Source organism: Megalops cyprinoides, chromosome 4, assembly GCF_013368585.1.
Source record: "Megalops cyprinoides isolate fMegCyp1 chromosome 4, fMegCyp1.pri, whole genome shotgun sequence".
Lineage (NCBI taxonomy): Eukaryota > Metazoa > Chordata > Actinopteri > Elopiformes > Megalopidae > Megalops > Megalops cyprinoides.
In genome coordinates this window covers 6897275-6917549 of record NC_050586.1, presented here as the reverse complement: position 1 = coordinate 6917549, position 20275 = coordinate 6897275, and the positions used below count along the sequence as shown (strand labels likewise).

The following is a 20275-nucleotide window of genomic DNA, read 5'->3' as shown; positions in this document are numbered from 1 at the left end:
GCACATAATTTTCTAGATTCCCACACTATCAATTGTTTTGTTAACTTGCCAACTTTTTTTAATCACTTCCAAAGAAGCTGTGAGTTCGCAATGCTTATATCTACTTATCAACTATATATACACATCAACTTACACTGAATAAACAATACTTAGATATTTCAAAAATATTTATTCTTTAAAACTCTTTCATGTAATTTTATTCTATGAATAAAACAACAAACAACAATCGTAACTGCAGATCAATGACGCCTTTTTCTTTCCATGGACATGTCCAATTTTCACTTTTGAGAATAGAGGTGAGCTGGACTCGGCGGCTTGCACGTTAGCCGTACACAGCTCAAGCGGTCACATTAGCGCCAGCGTGAAGGGTAAGAGTGATCACTTACAGACAGGTCCGGCATTAACAGCAGGAGGGGGAGCAGGCACAGGCAGGCCTGGCTCTAACAGCTGTCTTTGGCTCGCGGTGTGAGAGCGGGTGCGTCTTTTTGGACGGGGTTTCTGGCACTCTCCCCGTGCCCCCTCGGCTCATGCTAAGGTCACCTCTCCCTCGTTAGAGGCCCTTCTTTACAGCCTGCTCAGAGTCAGGCCCCGGCTGTCTGCACTTTCCCTCCTCCTGTCACTAATTAGGACGTGCCGCGCGGGGTCAAACCCTCGGTCAGGGTCACCATTTACTGTGAGGATCAGGGCGCAGGGGGTGGGGGGGAGAGGGGCATCCCCACGGCCCCCAAGAGCTGCCTGCCTCTAGCCACAGGTGCTATTCCGTCCATGTACATCGCTTGGCTCTGCACACTTATATCCTTATACATCTCTAGGACGGGTCCCGGCCAGAGCACAACCTGCACCAGCCCCCTCTCCCCCTCTCCCCCTCTCCCCCTCCCCGCAGATCTCTGGTTTCGCCTTCTTCCATCTATTTGCACATTTACACAAGGCCATCCTGGCTGCCGTGCTGACAGGCAGGGGACACCGACCACCTGGCCGGGTTCTGACGCTTGCCAAAAGTCTCGGCGGTGACAGGAGAGGCTTGCCAGGCTGTGCAGAATGCCACATGCCATCGCTGATGTCTGGAATGCCGGGCAGCGGAGGGCGCTGATGGGCAGAGGGCGTATGCTTTCTGCCTCTGTGTCCGTGTGCGTGTGTGAGTGTGAGGGGCGGTGGCTCCTCCAATGCCACTTCCGTAAAAGGCCATCCTCCTCTTTTCAGACAATAGGAGCAGCTGGGAGCTTCTCCGGCCATCTCCCTAACGCCCCCCCCCCCCCCCGTCTCTCTCTCCCTCCCTCCCTCTCAAACGCACTATCCCGTCATGCACATGGAGAAAGACTGTCAGGGCCGCCATGTTGTACCGGAAAAGAGCAACGCTGCTCAAGTCAAGCTTCCTCTATTCCACCACAGAGCGCAACCAAACTTTCACCCAGTGACTCACACTCCATCACACAAGCAAAGAGAAATCGATGCTGGTGAGTCATTTCAGATTGGGGGGGGGGGGGGGGGGGGGCGGGCAGCTGCAGACTCAAGAAGATGAAAATGCACAAAACGGGCAGATTCAGGGGGAAGATCTCCTTCTTTTGATCCTGCCGCCTCACAGACGCACCGAGGTGAGCCGAGGACAGTGACAGCGAGGACCCGGGAGGGTGTGTGTGTGTGTGTGTGTGTGTGTGTCTGAGCAAAGCTTGCAGCTGAGGCTCCTGCCGAGTTACCGTGTCACCATACCACAGGGGGCGAGGGGGGGAGGGGGGGGGGGGGCAGCCAACAGAGCCGAGACACAGACACCTAAAGTCAGGCTGGCGGGGTGTGTGTGTGTGTCTGTGTGTGTGTGTGTCTGTGCGTGTGTCTGTGTGTGTGTGTGTGTGTGTGTGTGCGTGTGCGTGTGCGTGTGCATGTGCGCGTGTGTGCGCGTGTGTCTGTGTGTGTGCGTGTCTGCGCGTGTGTGTGTGTGCCTGTGTGTGCGCCTGTGTGTGCGCCTGTCTGCGTGTGTGTGTCTGCATTCGCAGTGATGCTACATCGGCACTGCGTGACACTGTGGGAGACGGAGCGGAGCTGGGGAGGAGACGGCGAGGTGACGGCGGAGTGTGACTCAGGCGACAGCACACAGCTCCCGATCCACAGCCCTTCACTCACACCCTCCTCTCCTCTCCTCTCCTCTGCTCTGCTCTTCCTCTCCTCTCCTCTGCTCTCCTCTGCTCTGCTCTGCCTCTCAGCCCCACAGCACAGCCTTTTCTTCCACTATGCCGCACCGCTTTTTATGCTGTACCATTCAGCCAGAAGGTCAGTCCTCAAGGGCAAGCTGAAGAGCTTGGATCCTCACATTAAAGAGTGATCTGGGGACAGATCCACAGAACCACTGCATACCGCTGGCTCTGGTCCCTGCAGACTGAAAACTGATCTGGGGTCAGGTCCTTGGAACCAGTGCATGCATCTGTCTCTGGACCTTGCTGACTGAAAACTGATCTGGGGTCAGGTCCTGCCTGCAGATCTGTCCAGCAGAGAAATGCGTTGCAATGACTGGCATTGCTGTGTTAGCAAGAGAAAAACTGAGCAGCGGACTCCCTGGACCAGACAGGCGAGGGGGGCCGCCTCTGTGCTGCTGCTTAAAATTCTGTTCATGAAGTGCGCCCCTCACCACACGCCTGCACCCCTCTGAGACCCCCGAGTCCTCTACATCATTCCCCCTGCTCCTGCCTGCCTCAGCCCTCCAAAAAGAAAACGCTCACGCAGGCAAAAACCCATTCTGGTCAGATCGCGACAGATAGTGTGGGATATTTTTTGGCGGAGGGGCTTAAGAATTCTGACGCTTCTCAGAAAGCATGCCGGCTTCGCCCCTCAGCAGCAGGGGTGCAGCCAAAATGCGCAGTCACTCTGAAGATGTTCTGCACACCAGCACCCGCATGCCGCGCCCGGTCTCTCTAATTCGGAACCGTCCTAATCCCCCTAACCGGGTTATATAAGCGTGATGTTCATCTGGTGCCGCGCTCGCGAGCAGCGCTCGGCGGATTAGTCAATGCGGCGAGCGCGTCAGATTCTGACCCCCTGGCAAACCGCGGCAGGGCGAGTGCGTCGAACAGCTCTCAGCAGGGCGTAATCCCCAATCATAATGACGCTCACTTCTGGGGAGCGCAGACGAGTACATGTTTAAACAAAAAAAAAAAAAAAGCCTGACGTTCAGTTTTTTTTTCCCCAGGAATACGGCTAATTCAGCTAATTCCAGCTGGGTGAGCTTCACAGCTCTCACTGCCGGTTCCTGGGCTAACAGTTGTCATCGCGGTATTAAAAAACAGGTCTACATCCATGAAAGGTATCGCATTTTTAAGTCTAGGTCATGAAAAGCACAGAAGGTGCAGAGTGGGGAAGAAAGCCTTCGCTAGTCTGGTAGCCTGAAAAAGCCTTCGCTATCAGAAAGCCGCACTTGCGAGCAGCACCTTTACCTACGCGCTCGGGTCGATATCAGAGCGTCGAAACTCCTTTCACAGAAGAGCACCGCAGGGGACGGTACAGTGTGTCAGAGCACCCACTCAGCGCAGAGAGCCGGCCTATTCTCTGTTCTCTGCTCAAGGTCAGCAGCGGAGAGTCTGTCTGAATGCTGCGCAACGTCACGCACTGACACAATGTACCCGAAGCATGGGGGGGGGGGGGGGGGGGGGCAGACACCTGTCACTTCTGTCACTGTGGGCTATAAATAAAGCATTCCATAAGTCAGACAAGAGAACTGTGCTAGGAGTGAATTCTGTGCACACACACATACATACATACATACATACATACACACACACACACACACACACACACACACACACACACACACACACACACACACACACACACAGACACTCACACTCCTCTATACGAAGGCTGTGGGTCTGCGTATAATGGGGTGTTACAGCTGTGGTTTTGACAAGAGCCCCCCCAAATTCCACCCCATGTGACACGATGTCCTCGACGCAACCACACGTGATCCCGCACACATTCCGCTGCGGGGCGGTCAGACGCCCCTCACCCCCAGGTGAATGTGTTCAGGCCCGCTGATTGGGTCTCTTCTTACACAGGGCGCTAGCAGGACGCGTGAAAATGTGTGTGCTTGCAGTGAGGTGAGCTTCACTCGACAGGTAAACGAAAACGGGCAGCCCCTGATCTGAGGGCCCTCGGCCGCCCCCGTCAGCCAGTCACTCAGGAGGACGGGTTAATGGGCGCCTCTCCTCAGGAGTGCTGTATTTTGGGATGTTTCTGTGAAGTGAGTGTGGGGGGAGGGGGGGGGGCAGTGCGGAGAAACTGCATTCCGGATTCATTTAAGGCTGACTGTGTCATTTAAGGCTGCGGCTTCATGCACCATCTTGTTAAAAGGACGCGCATGGCTGGATTCAACTGGCCATCATCTTTGAGGTGAAGGGGAGAGCTGACAGGGCTTTGTGTGTGTGTGTGTGTGTGTGTGTGTGTGTGCGTTCGTGATTTTGTTCCAAGCATAGTTCTCTTGTCTGACTTTGACTCCTTCTGTTGCATCTTTTCTTAATCGCTCATCCTTGTGTTTGTGTATGTGCACAGGGGGAGGGGATACGCTAATGAGAATTAACTGTCATGCAAATGTAAGATTTTCCAGATTGGTGATGGAAGCAAGATACCCAAACTCCATCAGAGGCTTAAACTGTGAGAGCCATTAGTATCAAGGCTGGGAAAACTGGGCCAATCGCATGGGGTCTCCATAAATCAAACCGCACTCAGGTGAAACCGTGACCCGACCCTGAGAACCGGCGGTTTAATTTCTGCAGGGGGAGTACGTGCAGAGGAAGCAAATGCTCCTCCCGGGCAGATACTGTGACGGAAGTGGACTGCGCTCTTACAGCTGGAGTATCTCACGTTGCCTACTGTTCACACCTGTGTGTAGCGTAGTGGTTAAGGAGCAGAACTCGTAACCAAAAGGTTGTCAATTCAATTCCCTGCTGGGGCACTGCTGCTGTACTCTTGGGCAAGGTACTTAACCCATAATTGCCTCAGGAAATATCCAGCTGTATAAATGGATAAAATTGTGTAAAAAAAAAAAAAAAAATCCGTAACCGATGTAAGTCGCTCTGGATAAGAGTGTCTGCTAAATGCCAAAAGTGTAATGTGTCTGTGCCAGCCCTGGATCTGGCTGGGTGCGGAAAACAGCGAGGCTCTTACCGGCCACTTCAACAATGTCCCCGGGGACGATGTCCTTGGCCTTAATCCTCTGGACGCTCTTCCTGTCCTGGCGGTACACCTTCCCCATCTCGGGCTCGTACTCTTTAAGGGCTTCGATGGCATTTTCGGCGTTCCGTTCCTGCGGGGCAGAGCGGAACGTTAACGCCGAGTCACACTCGGGTCTCGTTTCAACACGCCACACAAACAGAGCAGAGTAAGGGCTTCAGATAAGAGAAAGCTGTCTGGAGTCGCAACGCAGCAGGCTAGCGGCGAGTTTTCACAGCTAGGCGCCTGTGCATACGGTAATGACCAACTGAGGAGAGAGGCAGCATGAGAAACAGACACCATTTCAAAGAAACACAGCACACATTCTTAAGCCTCAGATGTTACTGGTTTAAAAAAAAAAAACGACAGGGTAAAGAATGAAAAACTTTTCAAAACCAGGGAGAGATTTTACAGGAGGCACAAATGCCTTCTGTTGCAGTTTCATCCAAGAAAAAAAATTAAAGAAAATGTGGCATTGTGTACCATCTGATGTTGCTTAAGGACATTTCAGGTTTCTGTACCCTCCCCCCAATATATAGGTGGCCTTTACATTTCCTCACGTGTTAATCCCCCGATAGGCACTGGCCTCCTCTGGCTGTCACTGCGGAACGCTCTGACCTCCCCCGAACCCCCGACGCCGCTTTCAAAGCAACGAAAAGTCCCCCCACCCCCCCCCGCTGAAGAGCAGCTGATACCCATTAATCCCTAATAAACGGAGGTCCAAACGGGACACTGCGCTGGGGTCGGAGTCACGTTCGTGTGTAGGCACAGGAACACCGCGTTCTGAAGCCCATTCATGGCAGGCTGCGGCACATGCGCGGCCGAGGAAGGTGGCGGTTGGCCAACACGACCACTTCCTGCGGGGCGCAAGATTTGGGAAGTGGTCAGAGTCCGTCCTGAGGCTGGCTTTGTGTACCTTAGTCTGCGGAGATGGAGGGCGGGGACTGGGGCGGGGCATTCCACCCCGGTGCGTTCGGCAGCTGTCCCCAAGACACCCTTGCTGCGCCGCTACGAGCAGAATGTGACACGCCCCAGATAAACAAAATGGTGGCTAACAGTGGCGGTGTTTAACTGCCTCAAGCATTCAAACAAACATTTGACTGATGATTTAGAAGAAAATAACCATTTCATCCGTTCTACCCCGAGAGTGCCACAGGTTAACAGTGCTGTAAAACAACCCAAAAGCCAAAGACTTTAAAACCGAGCACACGACCCTCATAAAGCGAGGAAATATTAAATGACACACGCAGAGGCTGTTAAATTCAAATTATAATGCACGATAAAAAATCTCTTCAAAGCATCGTCCTGTAGGTTTGAACATAATCGTGTACTGGAGTTCCAGCATCCTTCACATGGTATCAGACACTTCCTGTATGATGAGTACCAGCACCAGTGCAAATGCTGACAACCTGCTCTGAATCTAAACACTATACACACTTACATTTTGAATCAGCTTCGCCCATCAGAGGAAAGGAAGAAATACATTCTAATACGCAGGCAAAATTACACACAAGCTTTCACGTTCAGCCTGTGAAAGCAATTCCAATCAGATTCAGCGATTTTAAATTGTGATTTTATAAGAAGCTCCTCATGCTTCATCATTCATCTGACTGTGGCCGAATGCCACAGTTCCCTCATCGACGACTCATACTGCATTCTTGTTTTCCAAAAAAACGTCCCCCGCACATCTACAAAATGAGACAGAGGGCTCTTGTCACCTGATGCTCACACTCTCACTTCACTCAGGATCTCATGCTGGTGGCTACTGGTTGCTCAGCTGGCAATTCGTCAGGGAGGGACTGCACTGAAGATGTTAAACCAAGAGCTCTCAGAAGCAATACAACCGCAAACAGCAAGGGATTTGCCAATGCAGTTTTAAATGACCTTTAGACGACTCCGTGACCTCTGCACGACATTCGGAGCACTGACTGTCACAAAACCCTGCCTGGCATGTCCCCCTCGACCAGGGGGAGCCCATAACTCAGCCCCACGGGGGAAAGTGTACACCCGCACAAGCCCCGGGACACCACAGCTGGCAGGACGTGACACTTTGACAGATGACAGGTTTTGAAACGGCGTAGGCCAACGCCCCCTTACAAGATGAATAGCTAAACGAATCGTCCCGCTGGGATCCCATTCATCCAGGCTGGTGGTAAAACAACAGCAGCCTACATAAAAAGGGATCCAGCAAAGCGGGTCATTCAGAAAAAGAGCCATCTGGCACACGCTCACAGCGCGCGCAAGTTTACCAGAAACCCCCACGTCACTTTCGCCACTTTGCATTCAACTTTATCGTTTTCCATCATCCGAGATAATTGCATTAGAGGGACCGATAACATTAGATTTCGAGACCACAACTTCCTGCTTGAGAAAAAAAAAAAAAAAACACTTAAAGCTAGGCAGTGACTGAAAGTGGTGTCATTATCTTAATTCTCACATCTGAGGTAAGTATGCTGGGTTAGATGCACACCTCGTCCTGTCCAGAGGGCCGATAAGAACGTCAGACACTCCGACACTCCACCCACTTGGGTAATATTAATGATGAATGGAGTGAGACTGATGCCTATACTCTACCCATGTTTTTCAGGTAACCAGAATATGAACAATAATTTATGAAATTTGATCCACTGAACATTATTTATTACCATATGGCAACTTTAACAAATATCTTGGACAGGAAAAAAGGAAATCAAGATTGAATAAAGAGGAAGGAATTACTTCAGATCAGTTACAAAACAAACGCTAATCATTCCTGCAATAAGCACCGGCAACACCTCACAGACCAGTTTTACCTTATTTAGGATGAGCAGTTTGAGGACCTCTGCCCCCACACAAGCAGGTGGACCAGTTCATTTTGGAGTGGCATGTCCACCATGAGGCCCAACCCCCCCTCACCCTCCCACCCCGTATTTCAAACTGATTGAAAAAGTCACTGAGCAGAAAGAAAGATAATTAGCTTGTCACATTTCAGAGGTCAAACCAGCAGTCTTGAGCAAAAAGAAAATAAAAAAAGAAAGAAAAAAACCTCAATCAATACCTCTTAACCCCTTCCCCATCTCATTACAGCAATGGAAGGAGTCCCTGGAGAGGCATCAGCAACACATGCAGACGCCTTCTGGTAGGAAGCACTTACACACCTCTGCCTAAAGCAGCATTTTCAGGGTAATTGGAAGAGTCTGGGGGGGGGGGGGGGGGGGGCAGGTCCTCTGACCGGTCTGGATACAGCACCTCCTGATAAAAATCAGAGACCAAATGTGGGCATTGAGAGCAAGAACTAGAAGTCTCTACTAAAGCCTTGGACAATCAGGGGAAAGAAAGTCTCTACAAATACATGGCATTAACTCTTCCTGGGTTTTTTTTCCAATTGGTTCCCTCTGGATTTATTACTATAGTAACCAATGGATGAAAGGAGGGATAGAGTGTGCAGTAGCAACTTGGCAAAGACACACTACACTCCCATGATGCACTGCCTCATATCAAATTCCTGCACTCTGGGGGAGATCAAGAGATTTCACTTCTCCCTCCGACACCATTTCAAACTTGTCTTTATTTACGACCGAAAGAGACCAGTACTCTGTGCTTTATGGTATATTTTTGGGCATGTCACCATATCTAAGGGGTGGGGTATACTACTTATTGGAATTTGGTTTCATAGCAACGCATCTGAACAGTGTAAAATGCACCCAATGACCCAGTTCTGGTTCTATTTTTGGGCTGTCTTTTCCCCGGTATCCTCCATTGAGGTTTTGAGGATCCTTTCAGGCGAGCAGGCACAAAGCTGGCAGCCGACTGTGTGGGGTCCTTCGGTAGGAGCCTTCCTCTCCTTTTCCTGCTGTGAGACCGTGGTCTCGCACTGAGGTGTGGCCATCCACAGAACAAAAGAGCGGAGAGACCCAGAGAGGAAGACATACAGAGAGAGCTGGGAGACAGAGAGAGGGGTGGATACAGAGAGGTATGAGATACAAGGGAGATACAAGAGAGAGAAAGTGATGCAAGGAGACAGAGGGAAATGAGACAGAGATATAAGAGTGAGTGTGTCAGTCAGGGAGAGAGAGGGACAGAGGAAGACAGATGCGTACAGATAAACAACAGAAAAAAACAAGAGATAGAGAACAAGAGGGAGAAACAGATAAAGAGAAAGACAGACAAAAACAGAAAATTCAGAGGAAGTACAGGGAAAACAGAGGATTCTGAAGTTCCGGGGTGAGTCTTGCACTCCCACTAGCTAAAAATCTCATCCCACCCTCCTGAGCACACTCTGCCCGACAAAGCCTGAACCCTCCCCGTCACCGTTGTCAGGGAGACCGCCTCCATCTCATTCGCCGATGGCTCAGTGTGGGCGGTTCCAGAGTCTCGTAACCTCGAGCTGGGGGTGAACCGGGAGCCCTCCCACTGAGCACGGGGGCCGGTCGACACCTTGCCTTCCCACGAATTTCTGCATTGCGGGGCTTGTAGCGCGAGGCTGAGGGAGGAGCTACGTTTTGAAAGCAATTACACATGTAAATGAACGGCTCGCTCTGCCCTCGGAGCCGTGCCTCATTAAGCAACAACGTGAAGGAGTTAACATAAAGGCCGCGGGAGAATTACGATAATGCGCGATAATGCTCGTTTAAGCTTTCTCCCGTCTGTAAGGCTGTGGGTTGTAAACTGTGCGTCTGACCCGCGTCGTTAACTACTTGGGCGGGAAGCAGACTTGACGGCGTCCATGGCGTGAAGCTAAGGGTGCAGTGCACGCGTGTTCTCCCCGCATTCGCAGTTTATATAGAGCAGACGGTGATGCTCTGCTGTTCATCACCGTCCCCATTCTCAGAGAGCAAAACAGCAGAGCAGCTTTCTAAAACTGCTTCAGTTCAGCATCTCTCACGTATATATATATATATATGAAAACAAAGAAGAATTCCATAATGCCACTTCCCAATCCATTCTCTACAGCTGTGAGTGAAGCACTCCAGGGGCCAACAAACAGTTGCAGAAATTTACCTTTTCTTCCACTCATGAAATCAGCTTCAAACCAATCGACGTGGTTGGGTTCTGTGATGCGGGGAACTGGAGAGAGCCGCCAGCAGCTCATTGGCTACTGACGGAGGCTTTAAACAGCCTTGATATTTTACCATGGTATTTGCAGCATTAAGTTATAATGCAAAACATGTAGGTATGGGCAGCATTGTGATGCAGTGGTAAGGACTAGGGCTCTTCATTGGGGCACTGCTCAGTAAATATCCAGCCACATAAATGGATGAAACTGTAACCTACGCAAGTCGCTCTGGATGAGAGCATACGCTAAGCGACAATAACATAGCGTGATGTAATGTCCCTGTCCTTCCCTCCTGACTGCGTTAACTTGAATTTTGAATACGCATCCAGCTGGACGTCTGATAGCATACGCTATCAAAGTTTTTTTCCATGTTCTCATTTGCCTGTGGACTGTGTGTCAAAGTACTCAATGTCCCCTTGTCTGCCTGAAGGCAGAGTGAAGATCAGGTAAAGAAATAAACCGCTTCTCACACATCAAAACCGAGCTGCACGGTTCCAGGCATATGCACCTCTGACAGCAACTTGTCATAAAATTGTGAGAGTCCAGGGGCATCTTAAAATCCAATTGTTATAAATGATCAGAAATCCCAGAAAGACAGGGACTACCAATACTTTGTGTGCTATCCGTAAAACACGTACAGCATTTCAGTTCCTGAGCGCAAGTGTCACTAATGGATAATAATAAATTACAATATGGCCTTGACTGTTCAGGTAACTGACACCCCCCATACTTCATGCCCGTCATGCCATTCCTTATTCATAGCTGTGAGAGTACACTTACAGAAATCTAGAGCCAGTGATACAATGTGACAGACAGAAAGCTGTGAAAGGCTTTGCACACAACTTCTGCTAAAAAAACGTTCAGTTTGGGTCAAAGCAGCTTTTCACACTTCTGTGCCCCATCGGCTTTGTCCACATTCACCACCATCAGACCTGGGTTGTGTTCCTCCTGCTCAGAGCAAGTTTTGAACACCAACACTCCTGCTCAGTTTTTTTTTTTGCCTGCATTAGCTATGCGTGTGCAAAAAAAACTGCTTCCAGAGAGCAGAAGTCAATTAAACAATCCCATCATGCCTTGCAACCTTACAGTAAATGCAGAAAAGTGTAACACATCATTAGTACAGTTTGCGGTGAAAGCGCCTTGTTAGGAAATTACTGTTAGCAAGTGAATGTTTGATCGCAGTTTAGTTTGAGCCGAGCTATCGCGGAGGATGAGGTCTGCAGGCTGAAGACTGCGTTCAGGGGAGAGCTGAGGGGAAACTGAGGTTTGATAATCTCACCATCAAACACAGCTCTCGAAATTGCAGTCTGCTTGGGCAAATAGAGACAGCAGGTATATTCAGTGCTGTAAGCGGGATATATATGAGGGTGTGCACCAATAAAGCTGTGGTGGGTGTGGTCTGCTGGAACAGTTTATGACCCGAAAACCGTGTGCGAAATCAAAGATGTAACACACCGCAGAACAGATGAAGCAAAGAGACTTGGGAGAGCACACAGTCCGTTAGCAGCCCCATTTGAGATAGGGATGCAAGTGACATTTAAAAATGTAATGCCATAGCACATAAAAAAATGTTAAGGGGCTAATCCATAACATTATTAAAACAAACTCTGTACTTCAATTCTCTCCACGGACAGATAATCTGTATTTGTTAAGACAAAGTATTTCATCAGCAACGATTAGTTTATTCAGTTTATTGACGAGTATACCTGTCTATGCAGGATAGAAAATTGAATTCAAAGCAAAAGTAAAAACAAAAAAATACAAAATACAATATAAGTCTTGTACATTTCAAGAAAATTACATTTTTGTATGTTCAAGAGAAAGAAAACCCAGCCGACTGCAGATGTACTTGCTAGCAATATCCGTGCCGTGTCTGACACAGAAAACCTGCGCTCATATTTATTTCTGACATTTAAAAACGAAAAATAAGCTCGCTTATTAATGTCACCTCAACTAATCTGAGGGGCATTGCTAATGATTAATTCTTTGAGGGATTAGAGGCATTAAAAGACTGATGCCAGAACTCCCCAGAGAAATGTTGTTCGCTGGTACTTTTAAAAGAAAGTAGTATCATCACTTTGTTAATATAAACGTGCCACTGCTTGCTTGAAGCTGTTATATCCTCAAAAACAAAGATGTGTTGTTTAATATTAGCAGAACTACATGGGGTGCATTTCAGCAGCCATTTTCCTTACAGTTCCGAAGCCTCCTGACCCTTTCATTTCATTTGTGAGCTCAAACGGAAAAGCGGTGCATCGCCCGACCAAACATAACCTGGAGGATGTGTGCTCCTTCAGATATTTTAAAGTATGTACCCCTGGCCAAGAGTACATATTTATGATAGACACAATCCTTTTACAAATATTTCAAAACCACCCTTTTATGAATTTCTAAGTCTTTTAAAAGATGAAGATGTTAAAAACATAGATTCATAAACTATACACACTGGTGTGGCCAAGGGCTCAACTGACACAGGTTAAGAGTTTATGGTGAGAAAAAAAAAAAAAAAACAAAACATGAAAAAAGAACGTCTGATAAAGAGGAAAAGCACATCCCTTAAGAGTACAGTCAGCTCCAGCACTTCTAATTCTGCTTGGCAAGGCAAGCTCAAAGCCAATACGGTGTCCAAGAGGACCCAGAGATGGCTTCAAATATTCCTGAGGGAAGCGCTGTGCCAAATTAATATTCAAAAGGAGAAGAAAAACAACAAAAACCACCTTACCTGCCACACACCTACGATGGCATTGGCTATGAGAATTAGTAAGATTACAAAAGGCTCCACGAAGGCTGTGATGGTTTCCTCTCCTTCCTCAAACCAGGCCAGTACCTAGAAAGAAACAGGAGAGACGTTGATTATTCTTCATAATGCAGCTCCATAAAACAGCATCCGAGACACGTCCATAAGAAAACACAACCCTCTTAGTGCCAAAGATGATTAACTGGGAATTTCAGGTAACGGCAGCACATGAAAACCCCTCTAAACTGATGTTTATGGTTACGCGGGTTTCTGTTTGCTCTTAGTGCAACAGCGTGTGCCGATTGGGGCGAGCCGAGCCTTCTGTCGCTCATTCACAGTGATGACAAGCGCCATCGTGTTTAGTGCCTGGTTTCCAGCCGGCGGCCGCAGAGAGCCGGTGGGTCGGCCTTGGGAATTTATCAGCATGCCAAGGCTGGCCGCCGCGGGTCAAGTTCATAAACGCCTCCGAATCCAGCGGAGGTGTGACCGGCCCTCAGGGAAGAGGTGTCAGCCGGCCCTTGGCGGGGTGGAAACGTAAACCGAGAGAGGCCCTCTGTCAGCACCCCCGCCACGGGGTCGGACAGGTGGCCCTGCGACCGGAGCGTGCAAACTGGCGCTGGGGACGGGTCTGTGCGGAGCCACGGACACGGAGACAGCGATGTCAGGGAGACGAGGGCGTACGGTGACCGGGCTCGTCCGTAAGAGGGTGTAAAGAGCACCTGGGTCTTTGGCGTTCCTGCACTTTGTGTCACCTGCTGCATCACCTGTGGTACTATAGTGTGAGAGACAGGTTGCAAAATATTTCACATTTGGTTTTCAACCGCTGGGGCACTGCTGCTGTACCCTTAGGCAAGGTACTAAACCCACAATTGCCTCAGTAAACACTCAGCTGTATAAATGGATAACAGGTAAAAAAAAAAAAAAAAAATTGTAACCTATGCAAGTCTCTCTGGATAAGAGCATCTGCTAAATCATAATGTAGTGTAAATAAAGCTTGGAAACATGACCCACTGTACTGTCCCCCACCCTAAGCAGACCACCAGAAACCCCCCCCCCCAAAAAAGGTCTGATTTACAGAAGGACACCCCATTAATGTAACACAGTAGAGCCGCTCCAACGACTCCCAACCACAGCCTACACATTCCACTCTACAGCTGAGCCAGTGGGGACACACTTCCCCTGCTCTGCTTTCTCTCCTACCAGCACCTCTTTGAAGTGGGAGCCATTTGCATAATGTCTCTCTTATCTGATAAAATGGGACGCATAGGTTTCGCCGGTGCACTTGACAATAACCAGATTATATAACAGGCATAGCTCATTAGACTGCAGAAATGCATACGGTCCTGTTCAATAGGCAGCAGGGAGTGTGCTTCTCCACCATCCACCGTTACTTACCAGGAGGACATGGTTTGAAAGGAGTTTCAGTTTGCGACCTAGTCACTTGCCTTTGAAAACAGAAAAAGACCTTGCCCTTTGGGTATGTCCCTTCCAGACTTCCATTGTCCCTCAGTTCCTTGCACCAAAAAACGAGAACTCCACAATGCTTTTGCTTGCCATAAACAAGGACCAGCTCAGATAACTGTACGTCAGCTGGGGTATCCTGACAAGCTGCTGTATAAAGATTTAGGAAAAAAACTAAAGCCAATTCTTTGGAACAGTTCCAAGATGTTCCACGGCACCAGCCCCATCTTTTTGGAGACCCGGGTGGCCCCTCACTCCAGGCTTGATCACACTGCCCAACACAGCGGGGGGAAGGGGGGGGTGCGCTCCTGTGGTGAGTTCCTGTGGCCAACACCCTCTCACTGAAGGTCAGTACCCAAATTTGGTCAAGCGCGGTGCCCTCTCCCCCTGTCAGCAGTAAGGGAGCTGTCACAGAAGAGCCACTGCCACCTTCCTATCACCCAGCTTGGACAGAGCACACCACAGGAATGCAATCTCCATGGGCAGCCACCACCACATTGGATCCCAGTGCGTGCATACAGACACACACACAAACATACACACACACAGACAGAGAGAGAGCTCTATGGATGGAAGCCATTTTCAGATTATTTTTGCATGGAATACTTCCATCAGATTTTGCATCTGAAACTCAGTGGGCAGCTCAGAATCAATCCATCAACATGGTCAATTCTAAAAAGAAGTCCAAATGGACTACAGACTCACTCAACTTTCACTCATCCGTGCAAAAAGCCACGTATCTGCTTTGTACGTGTTTATTTGAGTTGACATTTTTCATATTCATATTTACTTTTGTAGGCATCTTTATCCAGGATTACTTAAATTTTATATATTAACCATATTTTCTTATAACAATATATGTCCCATCATTTACTAAGCATAAAAACCCTCACAGAGCTTCTAGAATGTTCTGCTATTGAAACACCCTGGAATATTCCATTTTCTGCATGTCAAACGGACATCACAGGTTCTGTGAAGACCTGGGTGGCCTGTAGTTGCTGCCATTATCAAATAACATTAGTCGCGATAATTACGTCAGTACAGAAAAGTAGAAAGTAAAAAAAGTAACCTTCATGTACACGAGATTTTTTCCATCCGTTTGGTAAAGCGGTAAAAGTGAAAACTAAACAAGCCCCCTGCGCAAAGTACCATAAACAAATATTTACAAAAGGAAAACATATCAACAGCTGTGTCATATCAACCAATCAGAGAGGGCTGCTGGCAACATGTTAAAATGGCAGCTAGGAGGCAAATAAACAGTGCAGTATTATCTTGTTCTTACATGGAGTCCTAAATTAAACGATTGTGGAATCTGAGTCTTGTATCATTTTTCACATCCATTTGACTCAAGTCAAGACAGCTACCAGATGCTAGCAGCAGAACTGTCCTCTCTCTCTTCAGGCAGTAGCCAGGTAGATACATTGACTAATTGACCTAGTCACTGTGCATTCAATTGTAGTTTCTAATTGAGTACTCAAAGAAGAAAGACTTACATATCTGGGACACTACAATTACATCAACATATGCCTCAGTTAAGTGCTTTGCGCACTACAAACTGACACTTATTTGGGCTTTTTGAAATGTTGATGGAACAGTAAGAGGAACTTCAATATGCAAACCATTTGTAACTCATGGTAAAAAAAAACAAAACAAAACAAAAAACCAGCTGGTTAACGCAGGGAAGAGTTGAAAAATATCAGTGCATTAGCATCAACAAAGGCTTAAGTCCTCAGCATTTCGTTCCACCCGGTCCTGCTGCCGTCAAAGCCCGGCACTACATATGCCCGTTGACACATCTGCGATTACATTTTTCAAAATAATAATCATAACTCTTCCAGTTTACAGCCACAGGTAAAAAGGTAAAAAAAAAAAAAAAAAAGTGCAGCCAAGCCAATTAACACTCTGCCAGGCCACAAACTGAAGCAGAGTTACACAGGTTGCAAGACAGCACAGATAAAAACATGGCTGCTCCCGTAATTTCATTTTAAAAGGTGTATTGTTCGAACTGCTGCTTATTAAAATAATGGCCTCGTGTAAAAAAAAGGACAATGTCCCATTTGTAAAAATAGAAGTAGACCACTCAGATGTGCAGTGTTCTATGAAATAAAAAAAATATGGTTAACATGAGAAACCCAAGGTCAGACACAGAATAAGACCAGCCCTCCTTTCACTGTTATTTGGTTGCTATATATAGCGCATACTTATATACATGATATTTAAAAAACACAAAATGACTAAAGTGTTTAACTTCAGATCAGTCAGACATCTTTTAAAAAGGTAAATGGGAGCTTGAGCCAAGGGAGGTCAAGAGCTACCCAGAGCAAACGATTCTGGCACAGCCAGCCTATGCCCATCAGCCAATCTTGGTTCCACGACGGGAAGATTTCATTATCCCCCATTTGCAACCACAAATTCCCATTTTCATTTCCGACTGCTCTTTAACTGAACTGAACTCCACAGCCTTTTCAACAGCTTACAGTTTTAGTGGCCTTATAAAGAACCTGGTCAAAACATTTACATTACATTCATTTACATTACATTACATTACGGTGATCGCTGCAGGCTCCTCATCTCCTGGGGTCATGAAACATACCGGCGAGAGTAACCGGGCGCCTGGCAGGGGAGACGGGCCCCGCCGGTGTTGTCATGGCGGTGCCAACATTTTTCCACCGCCAGCGCTCCACGTGTTATGAAACCTGACTGTTTATCGGGTCGCTCAGAAGAGGCTTTTTTTTTTTTTTACTATATACTGTATATAACAGGGGACGTTTTGGGTAAATAACCTGTGCCCGCTGAATTCCTGGCACAAGCAGGAGGACAGAGCTATAAGTAGGAAGTTGCTAAATTACAGCCGGGGAGGGTGGAACGCGCGGGGGGCTCAAATGTCGCGTTTGACCAATTGCTGCTGTTGTCACCATTCCGCGCGCGGACAGTTTCTTCAGCTGTCGCGCCCTCTGTGATCTGGTAGCATAACCTCGGGAAAGAACGCGGATACATGTGCATCGCTCCGCTCTGACGTGCTGTCCTAACCCCCCATCCCCCCCCCCCCCCCACCCCACCACCCTCCACCCCTCCCGGTCGTCAGTCATTCCGCCAGCGTGCTCTCAGAACTCGGCAAGTTCGCGACTCCAGCTCCACACTGTCAGCTGAAGTCATTAATTCTATCCCGTGTCCTGTCATGTACACATCACATCCGCGCGGTACAGAGATCCTCTGCGGTAACAGAATCTCGGCAAAAGGGAAAAAAAAACAACTTTCTGCTTTTACTTGTTAGGTACCAAATGTGCAGACAGGCTCTCATTTGGCAATGCATTCTGCCACCTGCCCATTCCCAAGAGTCCTAACTGAAGACAACCATCTGCATCACTGCAGGCTGACGGATTCAGTCTTCAGGATAAATTCAGAGGTTACACCATGCACTTATATATTCCTTTACACATAAACATTTACGTTTGCCCGAGTTAATTAACAGTTCACTACAAGGTTATCTGCACAGTGACATCATTCCCACGTGCCTCATCAACAGGTCCATCAGTGTGAGAGCTGTATGTGCATATAAATGAGTACACGCCAAGGCAAACTGCTCATTTCCAACAAAAGTTAACAAATGCAATGAATAAAATATCACACCCGCATGAGTATTCACCGCTGAACCCAGACAACTATATGCCTGCATCAGTGATCAGCAATTGTTGTCTGCAAAGACAGTCTACACAGATGTGCCCCAATTATCTCATCTTATTGTCAGACCCACAAACAGAATTACGACCCTAATTACAAAATATGAAAAGCCATCGGCTGTATACTTACAAAAGATATACAAGCTGCCAGAAGGAGAATGCGCACTAGCAAATCTTCAAACTGTTCAACGACGAGCTCCCATAAGGACTTCCCTGTGAAATTAACAAAAGGGGTCAGATCGATATCATGGGATACTTTACAGCTGTTTTTTTTCATCCAGGATTTGTGCATTTTAATACATATGCAGCAAAGTGCTTACCTTCCTCTGCCGGCAACTCTGCAGTTCGGTTATTCCAAGGAACATAGGAGACAGACAGAAAAAAATCGTAAGTCATCTATGCTTACACAATTGCAATACGCGTTCACCTAGTGTCCAGTTCGTTTTTAGTATCCGGTGAAATTTACTATGGCAAGATGCATTTCCGGACAAACGCAGGTAGGCTGGGAATACTTATCACTTAAGATCCATATTTTAGAATTCATCTAAAACCACTCATGTGAATTCCAAATAGTCTGACGTTACTGGAAACCCTGCACTTTAGGACGGTTAGAGTCTTAAATACCGCAAGTTAATCAAACCAAGTCATCCACCGCAGCCTGTCCCTTGCCCATTGTTCCTGGGTCACAGAAGGTAACGTAGCAACTGACACCGGCCAATTAAGGCATTCACAATAAAACTTTAAACGGAACCAGCATGTCAGCTAGACTAGCCAAATGTGAACTTCTCGTTGTCTTTACAAGCCAAATTCGGTAATTTCATTCGCGATTCATGCAAGTTAGCTAGTTTGGCAGCGGGTCTAGCTGTTGATAAGCGTCTTTTGCTATCCTTGTGGAACCCAACCGTTGAAATTTGAGGCCCTGTGCCGGCTATCCCCACCCCCACTATGCGAAAGAAAGAGGCAGGCAGACACCTCCACGGCCTATTTTGATACGGGAATCGGTGAGAAATCCGATCATTTTGATTTAGCCACCCGGTACCCCTACAAGCTAGCCCGCTAACCGCCGAAGATGATTGAAACCCACGAGGTCGTACATGATGACGTCAGCCATTTTTACTATTCGTTTGAGCATGCCGGTTACTGTACCGAAACGTACCCAGCATTACACAGGCCTTTACTTTACATATCCAGTGAAAAAGAGTAAAAGTCAACAATGAAAATATGTTACGTACCATTCGGTCCCCATTTTTCCCTTTGCCTTTTCACCTGGTCCAGGGCCAGTCCCGTGCTTTCGTTAACGTTGAAATAGCTATAAACTTCCTCGACTGTCTTTGTGTGAGCGTTCTCCATGGTGGATGGTCGCCTTCTGGAGACAGTTTTACTTTGTTTATTCGACCACCTCCGTCTCTAAAACAATTTCAGCGTCCCGTTCCCGAGAAAAACAACAGTGAACGTCTAATTATCTACAGGCATAGGCATTTGTATCACGAAAACTTCCAAAGGAAAAAGAAAGCACGAAAATGAACTCCCCGGCACTTAGGTAGCAAGCTATTACAGAACATAAAAATGCTCCCCCTCTAATGTTGCCGACTATCCTTTATCACCCGAATTAAGAATGGTGAATTGCAATCAACTCGGTTATCCCCCACCCACGAAAAAAAGTCACTTCGATGTCTTCTTAATTCCCATAGAGTTGATCGTACAGAGTGTGCAGCGATCGGCCAAGCTTAGTACACTAGACATATACAGCACAGTCCTAGTGGTGCCCTGGATGTACTCTGGACTGCCTCCTCTCTCTGTGTTGTAGATCCCCAGTCAGTGGCAAAGCTCGGTAGCGGTAATCGCGTTTTATTGAAAGAGCCTCTCTGCTGCTCTCTCGCACGCTCCGCATGTGGAGTGCGCTCATTGGATAGAAGGAGCCCGGAAATCTCGTCTTTTTTCCTTCACTCCGACCCCTTCGAAAGTAGATGGATCAGCTGATCCATCCTTCTATTTTTTTCCCCTCTCACAGCCCACCACCACAACTCCAGGATCCCGGATAAGTGACGCAGGAGTGCGCACAGTCTCTTTGTTGTTGCACTTTAAACTTCCAGCATGGCTAAAAATGTCTTGAATCCGATCGATTCCCACAACACATCGGTTTTAGATTACTCGTGGCTAGCTGGACTTGGC

At 47.8% G+C, this 20275-nt stretch overlaps 1 protein-coding gene across 1 annotated transcript in view; it reads right to left on the bottom strand.

The window, feature by feature from the left end:
• The window catches only part of atp2a2a (ATPase sarcoplasmic/endoplasmic reticulum Ca2+ transporting 2a), a 42117-nt gene extending 22664 nt beyond the window's left edge, over positions 1 to 19453 (bottom strand). Inside the window, 5 exon segments of the mRNA XM_036528041.1 lie at positions 5146 to 5284; positions 12948 to 13052; positions 18234 to 18316; positions 18424 to 18441; positions 19336 to 19453. Coding sequence (XP_036383934.1) covers positions 5146 to 5284; positions 12948 to 13052; positions 18234 to 18316; positions 18424 to 18441; positions 19336 to 19453 — 463 coding nt within the window.
• Positions 19454 to 20275: the final 822 nt, after the last annotated feature.